This window comes from Harpegnathos saltator, unplaced genomic scaffold (assembly GCF_003227715.2).
Source record: "Harpegnathos saltator strain DR-91 unplaced genomic scaffold, Hsal_v8.6 scaffold343, whole genome shotgun sequence".
NCBI classification, from domain to species: domain Eukaryota; kingdom Metazoa; phylum Arthropoda; class Insecta; order Hymenoptera; family Formicidae; genus Harpegnathos; species Harpegnathos saltator.
Genome location: NW_020230143.1, coordinates 749,432 through 762,769, shown reverse-complemented (window position 1 = coordinate 762,769; position 13,338 = coordinate 749,432). Strand labels below are relative to the sequence as shown.

The 13,338-nt window shown below is 50.4% G+C and overlaps 1 protein-coding gene across 3 annotated transcripts; it reads right to left on the bottom strand.

Annotated features, from left to right (window-relative positions):
- Positions 1-243: 243 nt before the first annotated feature.
- LOC105181350 (sialin) lies at positions 244-12,708 on the bottom strand. Of its 3 annotated transcripts, none has more exons than XM_011138338.3 (8): positions 12,684-12,708; positions 3,719-4,026; positions 3,009-3,254; positions 2,789-2,873; positions 2,338-2,555; positions 1,900-2,049; positions 1,656-1,788; positions 244-1,571 (listed from the first exon to the last, which is right to left on the bottom strand). In XM_011138338.3, the coding sequence occupies exons 1-8, from the start codon at positions 12,706-12,708 to the stop codon at positions 1,123-1,125; spliced, it is 1,614 nt and encodes a 537-aa protein (XP_011136640.1). In that variant the 3' UTR covers positions 244-1,122. The 3 variants fall into 3 exon arrangements, with proteins under 3 accessions (XP_011136640.1, XP_011136559.1, XP_011136402.1); XM_011138257.3 differs by lacking the exon at positions 12,684-12,708 and adding an exon at positions 5,492-5,676 and having other exon boundaries at positions 1,123-1,571; XM_011138100.3 differs by lacking the exon at positions 12,684-12,708 and adding an exon at positions 5,070-5,450 and having other exon boundaries at positions 1,123-1,571.
- Between the last annotated feature and the right edge of the window lie 630 nt (positions 12,709-13,338).

The window sequence follows — 13,338 nt, the reverse complement described above, 5'->3', positions numbered from 1 at the left end:
GTGTGATATCTACCACACAGCGAAATGCTTAATTCTTTTTGACGGCAGGGATTTTTGTCTAATTTGTCCAATCTGCCTTTAAATCGTGTTATGACGTGGCGCTTTCAGCAGCGACTATCTTGGAAAAAATATTCAATTTGCTAAAATTCATTCATCGACGGACTGCGTAGACCAAAAGTCTTGTACAGGGTTCGGGTCTCTGCTAAGTGACTTGTTGCTTCTACTGTTTCCAAAGCTTCTGATCTATTTATCACGTAAGTCGCCCCGATCTAACGACGAATTACATCATCGAGAAATGAAAATTCCAACAGGACAGACTGAAGACAATTTGTCAAAAAATTTAAAAACTGGTGCGCGGCAGGCGGTGATAAAAGTTCCACTGATCATCAGTGATTGAATATACGAGTACAGACGGTTCCAGATGATACAGCTCTCCCAAGCGTGAGCTGTGGTTTCTCTGATTAAGCACTTTTGTTAAAAATCGCACATTTATTTATAAATTCGTATCAACAGATGATGTCGTGTAAACGCTTAGTCTAAGCTAAACCGCCGTCACTCTCGTTCTCTTTGGTAATCGCACTTGTTACAACATATCGGTTTGATAAAAAGTGAGTAAATACGTACTTTGAATCATCCCACATCATCCAACCCTGGACTTGGCGGAACTAAAGATAAGCGAACCTAACGTAATAATAAAAATTATAAAAAAAAAAGATCAAAGGCTGTGGCTCATCGGTATAATTTCTTCTTTCGGATTCTCGTGCGACTAAGTGTACAAAACGGCGAATAATCGCGACAATAAATTACCATCCACCTCGTAAGGAAGTGAAAGACGCGTCCTTCTGATTCTCTAAGCGCGAACCTACCTAGGCAGTGAGAAACAGCCGACTCGGCTACTATCTCACGTTGGCTACCACCAAGTTGAAGGGTCTTTAAGCGTTTACCGACCGCCTTGTGAATGTCGCGGAGAATAAAAACGAATACTGTCCCGTCTGGAATATACATCGCGTCGGTCGCGAGTTGCGCGAATCGGGACAACGGTCGAAGTCCTCGTCATCGTCGTCATCGTCGCGCGCATCCACCTCTCGCAACCTCTCTCCATCGACTTGGACGCATGCGCCGCTACGAAATCGTCTTCTTGTTTTTGAGCGGCAGCGACTCGACGAAGTTGCTGCTGTCCTCGATGGCGATGCCGTTCTTCGTCACGTTCTTCACCGGGTTATTCCACTTCTGGAGCTCGCCGGTGCCGAAAGTCACGAAGACGATTGCGCCGATGCAATACATGGCCGCCAAGGTCCAGAACACGATGGTCCACTGTGTGTAGGTCTGGTTCTGGTACGTGATGGTGCCGATCATGAAGCTGCTGATGAAGCCGCCCAATGAACTGAAGGTGTTGGCGATGCCGAATATGGTTCCCGAGAAGTTGGGCGCGATGTCGAGACCGTTGCCCAAGTAGCCGGCCGTCACGCCGCCGTTGATCGTCAGGGCGACGGTGAAGATGGCGACCGAAGCTGTGCGATCGCAACCGTAATACGCTTGGAACACCATGAGGATACTAGGTATCAGCACAGCTGAAACCGACAAGAGTTCTCGTGTCAGCTATGTCAAGGAAGACCGAGCAAGTGGCATCGTGAAGGTCGCCTGGTTTGACTCACCGAACGTAGTGAACAGTTTCCGTATTGCCGTGACGGACAGCTTGTTGGTGCGCCGCAAGTAGTCGGCCAAGGCGGACATGGACACTGCGAAGATGTATTTGCCGAGATACGGCAGCGAGGACAGCAGGCCATTCTACGTTTGTTAGGGAAGAATCAGTGACGGACGCGTTTCAACCGTCATCATCGTTAGTTATCTCTTACTCGTACTTTTTAACATTATTTTATGTCGCGACGAGACATGTACCTCCTTGATGTTGAAGTGTAAGATGTACTTCATGTAAGTAGGCAGCTGATTGACCACGGTGAAGTAACCAAAGACGCTACACGCGTGCGTCACGACGATTGCCCAGACGGGTCCCGAGGTGAGGACGGAGCGCCATGGTACTGGCAGATGCTGCAATCGGCAAGACCGAATGAGTATCATGAGCATTGACGGGTTCCTCGAAGCGAAGAGAGAGAGAGAGAGAGAGAGAGAGAGAGAGAGAGAGAGAGAGGGAAGGTGAGATCAAACAAGAAGCGACGAAGGACGAGCCGCGCGAGATCCAGCGATCAGAATCCACCGGTCGTAAAATTCTCATACATTTTCCACGCGTTTCTCATTGCGGCTCGCTTCTCGCGCTTGTACTCAGATGGCTACATCCAGATGTAGAACGAGCGTTCTCTACCATTGCTCTTCGAATACCTTAGTGGTGGCGGTGGTCCCGATGGAGTCCTCGATATAGCACCGCTCCTCGTGGCTGATGCGCGGATGCTGCGACGGCGAGTCGAACACCAGCAAGAACCATGCCACGCTCCATATAATGCCAATCGCGCCGGTCACGTAGAAGACCGACTCCCAACCGAGCGAGGCGATGAGGTAGCCGCATATCGGCATGGTTATCGCGGCGCCGAGCGACGAGGCTGTAACAGCGGTACGATTTACGGGTCGCGTTTGATGCGTCAGCGTGAGCGTTTCTCGCCACGATCGCGGATGTCTGTACGTGCTCTTCTTGCGGCTCAGGCGGACGAGAGAAAACGACCTTACAGCGACTTCACGCGGGATCCTCGGCGGGATGGGCAGGACGGGCAGCAGCGGGATCGGGCAGGATTCGCGAGATCGCGGGGCGAATTAGATCGTGAATTGGATCATTTACCCATCATGTTAGAGACGAACTTGCTACGCTCCATCGGTGGAATCCATCGAGCAGTCATCGGCTGGATCGCAGGCCAGGTGGCACCCTGATTTGCGGAATGAATCGATTTTGAGAGATCGTCGGGCTGTATGGCGATGTCGCTCGCGTGAGACTCGACCGACGAGTACGATCGGGACGATTATCGAGCGCGAGTGTCTTTTCTTGAACGATAATAACATACCAGCATAAATCCGAGTACGACTCTCAGCGCCGCGACCACCTCGTAGCCGAGCGTAGCAGCCAACGGCGTCAGCAGGGTGATGAAGCTCGATATCAGCATGCTGTAGCCGAAGACTCGTTTGGTGCCGATAATTTCCGCGAGCCGGCCGCCCGGCAGCTCCGTGCAGATGTAACCCCAGAAGAAGCTGCCGAGAATCAAGTTCACCTCGTACTCGTTCCACGGGTACTTGATCTGAGGTCGTTCTTCCTGAAGCGAGACCAAACCCGTCGTGAAGTCGTGAACAATTCGACTCGAGGGAGTCTTGTACAAAAGGAAACATGTCATGAATGATCTAGAAATGCCATCGAGGACGACAACGGCTGAAGAAGAGAGGACACGTCGCGCACATGCTGACGAATATGCTTTTTCTCTTTCGAAAATCTCTAAACGAGATCTTTCTTTTTTTTTTCTTCTTTTTTTTTTTCTTAACGCGGTACTGAACCTGTCTACGCAGACGGTCATGAATCATGAATAATTGGTCTGCGTGCGCTCTACTCTCTTCGTCTGTGGGATCTAGCATCATGAACTTCGTCTTGATCCTTGCGAACACGGATTGGACACGGGGAAGTGGACATGAGGATGTGCGTTTAGATGAAGATCAATACGCGTGCGGCTATCATCGAGGTCGTGAATCCTGCAGGAAGTTCGGCTTTACGTAAATCTCAACGAACCCGATATCGCTGTGGAAACGCTGATAGGAGCGCAGTGCTGTTCGCCTCGTTGACTCTATTAGCGGCAGCGTCGACGTCGATCTGCGGCGGGCCTCTGGTGTCGCCGATCGGGCTGACGTCGCTCGTCACCGTCGCCCGGGCGCCGCACTCGTCCACCAACGCCGACTCGTTGGCATGCGACGACAGGCTGCTGTTGCTCGCCGTCACCATCGAGACGATCGCTATCGTGAGATTCACGCGCAGCATGTAGTTCAGCATGAAGCCCAGGATCACCATGATACTCAGCACCTGCCTGCAGTTTAGGCGATCTGCGGAAAAGCATTTTATTCGTGTCATTCGTGTCCGGCGATCGAATTCCGCGGTGAAGGAGAAACAGAGAGAGAGAGAGAGAGAGAGAGAGAGAGAGAAAGGAAAAAATAGACATTGCTGCTTGTTGACTTGTTTATCGCTCTGTGAAGTTTATCCCTAGGAGCGTTACAATTATTAAAGAATAAATGAAATAAATGAAAGAGCAAGAAAGAAGAAGAAAGCAAGAGAAAAAACAATCGTGGAGACGCAGCCGACGCGCGTTACTTTAGATTCATGCAGAATCGCGCAGACAATACTTGCGCATTTCTTGTCTTGTCTCTTTTCTCTTCGTTGTTAAATAAAAGAAATTGATATTTTCGGGCGACAGGGGCGAGTTAGAGCAGATTACGCGTCTGCGTTTCGCGTCATCGCGAAGGAGAAAAAAGTCGGCGAGCTGGCAAAGTCGCAGACGGTCGTGCAAATCGCGGCGTCCGTGCTCCTCTCGCTCGCCCGAGAGATCTTCGATCTCCCATGCCGCGCGACTAATGACGTTTGATTGATGCTGTTGGAGACGCCGGCGATACGTTTCGCCTGAATTTCCGCGGCGGTCTGCCGCACAATCATCAACATCGGCGAGGAGGGGGGAAGGGGGGGGGCGGTGGCAGTTTCGAAAACAGGATACTAGCGCGCTACCGCTCGTGTGACGCCATCGTCGACACGACGCATCACACGATCGGAGTGCCGTAAACAATTTTTACGTAACGCGGCCGCACGCGATCCGCGCGATCGCGCGTGTGTATTTTCGGTCCATTATCGATCTCGGCGAGTCGCGCGTCACGTTATCACGGTACGGAATGAGGCCGCGAGGTCTCTCATCCCGAGGTCGCCGAGATGAGTCCGACGCGGAAGGATTTCCTCACGCTACCTCCAGCATCGCACCTTCGTCACCGCGACACTCGAATTCGGGATTTTCGCGCTGTCGTGTGCGCGGAGTGGGCGCTCTCTCTCTCTCTCTCTCTCTCTCTTTTCTAAAGTGCGAATGGTGTATTCTTCATTGCCATACTTTTGACTGGTGGTTTAGTTGCAAGTATGCACACTGCAGCCGGTGGAATCGCGCTGCAAAAAGTTCAGTTGACAGCAGCAAACAGTGCTTGCTCGCATTATTGAAGCAGTTTACGAGTCTTCGGGGGCAACAGCTCATTCTCGGAATAGTTTGGGGAAATTATATTTCGGGATATATATTCGGTATTTTATGAAATACCTTTCCTGGAAATTGCCCCAAATTTCGAAGATAATATCTGGACAAAACTTGCGTGCTTACCGCTCGCTCCATCATCGCCGCAAACGCAGCAAGAGATTTGTGTCATGCGGATTTAGTGATAAACTGTGAAAATCAGCGAGATACAAGAGGGAACAGCGAAGTAGCGCTCCGCTGATTCTCGGCGAAATATATTGCCTGCACCCATCAGAAAAGAACACCTTTACCTTCACTCTAAGGGACGCGACGCTCGCGTTTGTCACGTTTCTTGGCGAAGACACGTCACGTGGGCATTCGGAAGCGTCGCGATTATCAATTCGCGATGGTCAATTCGCGATTCGTCCGTCCGGCTTTAATGAGAGCCGTCGATCGTCGTCGTCGCGCGAATCTCGGGAGTGCCTCGACCAGGGCTAACCGTCGGCAGTTTCGCCGTCACTTGGCAGACCGCCGGGATTATTTCAAGAATGGCGAGCGCCGCGGCGGATCTGCCAATTTTCCACCGTCGGTCGCGCAGTTCGCGCGCATTTCTCGCGGACGCAACGACGACGTTTCGCAAACGGCGGACCATATGCTCGCGCGCGTGAACTTCAGAATCGAGAAAACTCCAGGCTTTTCGCGAAACGCTGCGTCAGTGGATCGAACGAGCGAGCGTGAAGCTCTCGCACGATGCGACTGCGAGCCCGCGAAATCGCGATACGAACGGCCGGCTGGCGGCTCCTCGTTCCTGATATTAATAGTTTCGTTTAGCATGAGGTCGCCTTGAGTCGCGCGATACCTGCGACATTCGTGTTTTGTTTTGCTTATCGTGCTCGAGATTGTGCCTGAGATTATCGCCGGAATACTCGGTACGTACACGTATATACACGTGTAAACGAGTCGCTGCGTTTTATTGACTTAGTGGAGGAGGAGGGATAGATAAATAGACAGATAGATAAATGCTTTTATAATCCACCGTATGAAAAGGAGAACAAAATCAAGATTGCATTCTAATGACGGGGATCCTAATGTTGGATCCGTCGGATCGGTTCGATTTTCAGCAATTCTTCGGGTGAACGTGCATTGTCTCGAAGAATGAAAATCTAGATATTCGAAAACTGGGGCAATTTTTCGAAAAAGCACACGAAAGGAAGATCGGCTGAATTAACGTGACAATAGAGGAAGCCAACGCGTTTTGGTCAGATTAGATTATTAATGATGATGATTGCTTGACGAATAATTTGTTCCTGTCGAATGCGAGGAAATCAAATTTGACTCAAAGATTGAAGGCAACTGGTCCAGTATTTTTCCGCAATAGATATGCAACGATTAACATATAATTAGCGTAGGCTAATAAGTAGGCTAATGAGAATTAAAACCGCGGATATTACCGTGCAGTTTTAATCATATTCTCCCAGGGGGATAATGTCAAGGTGACTGAAAATTAGGAATAGATCGGAGTTTTTTTTTCTTAATCAAAAGAAAAAGATGAAAACGGGGGGGGGGGAGGGGTGGGCTAAGAGTCCGAAAAAGACCGTGAGAATGGGCCAAGAAATATTTGGCTAGAGAAATCTCACTTTCGCTAAACTTGACTTTGGTCCTCCCGAGGGGATTGATTAAAATTACACACGCGCTAATATTCGCGATTTTGGCCAACACGCCGACTGAATATTCCGTGTAAGAATGTCAACGCTGAATTCTCGCGAATGACGAAAGCGAGAATTCAGCGGCGCGAGCCACGTCTCAAGCGGACGAATGGTACGATAACCCGGTATATGTAATCTTCTCGATTAACTTTGCGCGAACTTCGCTTCCGTAATGGGTCTCGGTTCTCGATCCGCAGAGATAACGAGAGGGAGAGAGACGAGTTAAACCGGGAACCCGCTGGGATATTGTTAGCGGAGCGAGGGAAGCGTCGAGTCAGCGCTTCCTTGACGCAATTTGTTCTAACTAACGCGTCTTTGACGCATTTAATTATTACAACAGCGAGACGCAATCTGAGCGACAAATAAGTCGTGCGTCGTTGCATAAGATTCTCCGTCCTTCTCTTTCTCTCTTTTTCTCTCGCACAATGCGCGCCGGTCTTCGATGACAAAAGAGCTCGTGATCACCTATCATCTGTGAACGATTAAGGCTTCTTGTTTGCGAACTACCCACGCAAACGGCACGCGTGCAACAAGACAGACAGAGAGAGAGACAGAGAGAGAGAGAGAGAGAGAACGGGGGAAAACACGAACGATTGAGGGAGCATGAAAAAATAGCTCCGTCGGCGAGCGATGGTCATGTTTTTCCATGTAAAATTGTATACGATGTAACGAGCACACAGTTTCACGTAACCGCGACCGCGAGGAAGGTTTCATGAAATTGCAGGTGCCTTCCTACAATTAAGATTCGACATGCAGCACGTGCGATTAAAATTCCGATAGCCATTCGCCTGAATTACTATATGTATCGAGCTCCCCTTATTTTTCTACGCTAATTGCTTGCTAGAACCGCCGTATTATCAGCAATTTTTGCCGTCTTTATCATATACATGGAGGAGGAGAAGAGGAAGGGGGTGGAGCATGCAATCAGCCTATCGCGCAAAAAGGAAAAGAACTTGGCGTTCGCAAGACGCACTTCGTGACTTAGGTCGGCGTAACGCGTTTCTGACAAACGCGTAACTGGAATATTTCCTATTAAGCGGTAACTTCGTTTCCGTCGACGGATAGATTACCATCGCGCGTGCCTCGTTTGCTCTCCCCCACACGACGAGAGACTGCTACCGGTGTGCGAGCCCTCTCTTCCTCCGATAACGACGACGACAACGACGACGACAGCGGAATCAATTAAGAACTATTACACGTCCTTCTCGTTATTTTCTCTGCGACCGGCCTGTGCGCACGTGTGTTTGTCCGACACACCCCTTCTATCGGCATCGCATACGTCGCGAATATTCCGTGTCTTTTCGCTGGTCTCGGCCTCGACAGGGAGCCAGCGAGTCGTCACGCATCACGCACGTCGCCAGCGCGCGCGCTGTTTCGCCGGTGTTTCTGCGAGATACGCGCCATCCGCGTATGGGACCGGCGTTAGAAGGGACGAGAGAGAGAGAGAGAGAGAGAGAGAGAGAGAGAGAGAGCGCGCACAATTTGGACAATTGGACTGAGAGGAGTGGCTGTTTAAAAAGACCAATCTGACCGATAACGAACGGCAACTCGCGAATCGAGCCCGGCCCGCCACACGTCGCGCTAACCACTTAACCGCTATTACGACCATTACGCGCTCCCCGATCGCGCGGCAATTGACACAGGGGGCACGCAAGCGGCATAAGAAGCGCGCAAGAGGTACGTGTGCACGTACGACACGCGCAGTGTTTCTGCTATTTTAGCTATTCGTCGACTTCGGAACGGTCCCAGAGCGCCGCCGCAAATCACACGAACACGCGCTACGCGATAACGCGCGCGCATGAATTTTTCATTTTCTCAGACTCGGCTGTCGTCCGGCCGAAGTCCGGCGGCGTTTATTATTACATGCGAGCGTGATTGTTAAAAGTCCCGGATGATTATTAAGATTGCCGATGGAGCCGTTTCCGCCGCGCCGCGCCGTTTGAAACGCCGACGACGACGACGACGTTCGATCGACGGCGATCAGCGCCGTGACCCCGCGGGGGCCGTTTACCCGCCACGGCCGTCTGCGTTAACACCGCGCGCTCCGATAAAAAGATAAAAACTTATCATTGTGTTAACACGTAACCTTTCATCCGCGGGAATAACTCGGCGTTTAGGAGAGCGAACGTATTTTTCGGGAGCAACAATTTTCATCGCTTCGCATGTCAGCGACTTGCGAGCGCGCGCGCGCGCGCGCGCTCGGCGCCGCTAATCACAGGATTTTTACGGCCGCCTTTATTCAATTGTCGTGCCGCCTCGACGGCGTAGAATCGTATCGCCGATGACCCCGATAGAATGACGCCGGTTTTAATGGCCGGAAAAACGCGCGGCCGGGCGCGATTTTCGAATCGGCTGGGCTCAACCCTCGCCGGGCGATCCCGAGGGCGGATCGCGCGCGCGCGCGCCGCTCCAGGAGGGTCGCGATACGAATAATAATAACGACAACAACAATACCGACTGCATAGCCACATTATGGCTCGTAATTATTTGGCGCTGCTTCTCGATCTTTAATAGGTTCGTTACCAGCGCCACACATATGTGACACGCGCCGATCTCTCACGAGACTGACTCACTGACGTCACGCATGTGTGACACAGTGATGATGGTAACAATTGTGAACTTTTGACGAGAAACTGTTGACTGCAGTATTACAAAAGATAACAACTGACAGAGGGACGGAATAATCAGCGTGAATATACATTTTGAATGCGAACAAATGCAAACCGGACCTATAATTAGCTCGTATCGTCCGCGTTGTACGCTTGATTGATTTTAATCAAAGACGCGATTCGCGATCTCTCGCTCGAGACGAACGAAAATTTTCCTTGCATGTCCTTGTAAACAAATGAGGTCGGTTTTGCACATTGTTACATAAAAGGACACAAGGTAGTCCGTGGCAGGCGGTTTCCCGGATGAACGCGTGTTGGTAGCGAACGTGTGTTAATTTACATAGCGGCGTGTAAATAAATCACGCGGAAACGTCCGTCGTTAAATTAGAAGGCTCTCGATATTCAAGCCGGCCGACGAATTTTCAAGTCGCGAGCGAGACGCTGCGCAGGAGATACGGCACGGCGAGGGTTCGATCGCCCTGCGTGTCTTGCGGCGGAATCGAGAATCACCTCGCGTTTGTTGGAATTCTGTCGAATGATACTCGCAGAACATTCTCACCGGGCGCTCGTCGTATTTCCATGCCAATTAATTTGAAAGACAATTACGCGCTAAGCGCAATGACCGAGTGTGTCTGACGATCGGCGACCGATGATAATTCAAAGACATCTTAGAAATGCCGCGTGAGCCCTTTGGGATCTTTCGGGACGCGGACTCTGGCCGAAACTCTGGCCCGCCTGTTTTGGCAAAAGCACGAGCGGCAGATTAGTTATCACAACCTTCACCCAGAACCCGGTTGCATATTTCGCCTCAGCGGAGCTATTTGCGTCAGTTGTGTTCCGCCGTTTTGCGCGAGGATTCGAAATAGCGCAGCCGCTTTTCGCAGCCGCGGTTTGATGACTTGCCCTCGTAACGATCATCGCCGGCATCGATTCGGGTCAAGAAGCGCGCGAGTCTGACAATCGCGAGTGGAATTCACGACGCGTGCGAGCGCCGAGCGCGCGTCGTTCCGCGCGTTCTGCGTATTCGCCTGCCATTGGTCGAAGATTAGAGGCTGGTGCGTCGCGTGGACTATGAGCGGCTATTAGCGTTACATTACATGGCAGCGGCTTTCTTTCGATGCTGACGCGAAAACACGTCGCGTTAACATCAGCTGCATCGAAAGTCCAGGGCAACCAGGCGCGCGCACGCTCGCGCGACTCGATTTTTTCCTTTCCTTCTTCAACCGCGGACCGCGCTCGCGCGTTCATTCCGCCGCGACTTCATTCAGAGATCTTGGCGACTTGCGTGCGCGCGCGCAACCCTGCCTGATCCAGTTTTCGCGTTTTTTGACACGAGCCGTCTGGTTTTCGCGTTATGCGCGCAGAAAATTCCGGCAGATATTAGTTCGATTTATCGTTGAGATATATTACGAACACATTTTTTCTAAAACATTAAGATATTAGATATTTCTGGAAACTGTGTCGACGCTTCATGAAAATGCCATACCAGCTCGTTCAATTGAAATGCACTCATGTTATTCAAAACGCACGACCACGAGAAACTAATTTACGTACGAAATTTTCGTGTCGTCGTGGGTAATAAAGTCAAAAAGATATGCCAACAAATTCTACTAGATCATTTGTCTGTAGATATACTTTCTGTATTTCGATATAAATATATCCCAGCTACGCGACATGGTGTATTGTTTAATAAAAAAAAAAATTGCCCCCTGTGACGCGCGTCGGGACGTCTTCCTGTCTGACGTATTGCGTCTCGTATATTCATGTGTCTTAAATCATCAATTAGTCAATGTATTTGTGAAGGTAGTAGCAGAAGTAGCAGCGACGGCGGCAGTTATAAGAGTCACGCGGTGCTCCCCGACAAACAATTATTTTTGCATCGCCGCGCTTTGGTGTGTGTCGTTAAAAGACGACGTTTAATTTCGGAGTTAACATCGGGCTTATCGGGCGAGGCGGGACGAGAGATTCTCGAGCGTCTCGCGAATAAAACGCCGGCGACTCCTCGTGACGAGCGGCGGCGCTTTAATTTGAAGCTCGTCGCCGCGCCGGTCGAATTATGTTGTTTCTTGACGAATCATTGTCGTAACGACGAATGCATTAACGCCCGAGCGGAAGCCGCGTTCGTTGCCGTCGCGCAGCACGCGTGTTATTATACGCGCGCTTAAGCCTCGCTGACGTTGCAGTCTGCTTCCTTGGAAAAGTTATCGCCGAGTAAATAATGGATTTTCGACGATGGTGGACAAGAGAGAATCGTCCAGCCGTGAACGCCGTCACGACGATGCTCGCCGACTTTTTTTTTTTTTTTTTGAAGAGACGGCCACGAGAGCGTTTTTCAGAGAACCCCGCGTTTTCTCAAGCGACCGAATATGCAAATGCGCGCGTCGCGAGGTAACAAAGGGAAAATATGATTCGCAAGTCGCCATGTGGAAAGAATCCTTCGCGAACGAGACTCGAAGTGCGCAAGGTAGACGTGGCCCGAGGCTAATGTGACTCGCTTACACCTAATACGTTAATTAGTTCATGGAAAAGTCGACTAAGCAAGTGGCAACATTTATTGCCGCCAAGAGTAATACTCGGTTTACCCGACGTGCGTCACAGGGGGCAATTTTTTTTTTTATTAAACAATATACCATGTCGCGTAGCTGGGATATATTTATATCGAAATACAGACTTATATCTGTATAAAATGATTTAGGACAAATGATTTAGTAGAATTTGTTGGCATATCTTTTTGACATTATTACCCACGACGACACGAAAATTTCGTACGTTAATCAGTTTCTCGCATTCGTGCGTTTTGAATAATATGAGTGCATTTCAATTGAACGAGCTGGTATGGCATTTTCATGAAGCGTCGACACAGTTTTCAGAGATATCTAATAAACCGAGTACAAATAAACCGAGAACAAAAGTGACGGAACTAAACGAATTTGAGCAAACTCAAAATCAACAAACCGGAGCTGAGACAGAGAGAGAGAGAGAGAGAGAGAGAGAGAGAGAGAGAGAGAGAGAACGCGAGAGAGCGAGCGCGAGCCGAACTCTCCGAATCAGCTTACCATTCGCGCGTGAACGAACATGAGACACGATCGCGTTGCTTTGTTATTTAAACGCGACGTGGCGGCGGGTCAAGGCGACGTGGTCAACCCCCGCTTTCGACCCCTTCCGACGCACATCAATCAGCGACTTACCTAGCATGCTGCGGTTGGATGCCATCTCTCGCCGGTGTATGTTTAGCGCGCGCTCGTGTGTGATGTGACAGTCACAACCACGCGCGCGCCTCGATTTCCCGCTCTTCCGCGCTCGAATTGGCCCTTGTCTTCTTTTGCTCGATGCTTCAGCTTCGATCTCACTGATCTCTAACCACAACACCACAACCTTGTGCGTATATATATATTTGTATGTGTCCTTGTATATTATAGCTGTCTCTCTTTCTCTTTTTCTTTCTCTCTCTCTCTCTCTCTCTCTCTCTCTCTCTCTCTCTCTCTCTCTCTTTGAACGATGGCTCCTCTCGTTCACGCACCGTCAAACTGTCAAATCGTTCGGACGACGGAGCTCTCGACTAAGCTTCCAGCCCCGAAGAACTGCCGGAAAACCTTTCTAGGCGCGAGCACTCTCTCCTTTTCTCTTTCCCTCTCTCTCTCTCTCTCTCTCTCTCTCTCCCTCTCTCTCTCTTTCTTTCTTCCTATCTTTCTCTTTCTCGCTCTTTCTCTGTTTTCCCTCTCGCCAGCGTCGCAACTCGCTCGCTCGCCGTGCTCAAACTGCGCTCCAAAACGCCTGCCAAAAATCTCGCCTCGCCGGACGGCGGCGAATCGCGGCGCTGGCTGGCTGCTCGCGCGACGTCGA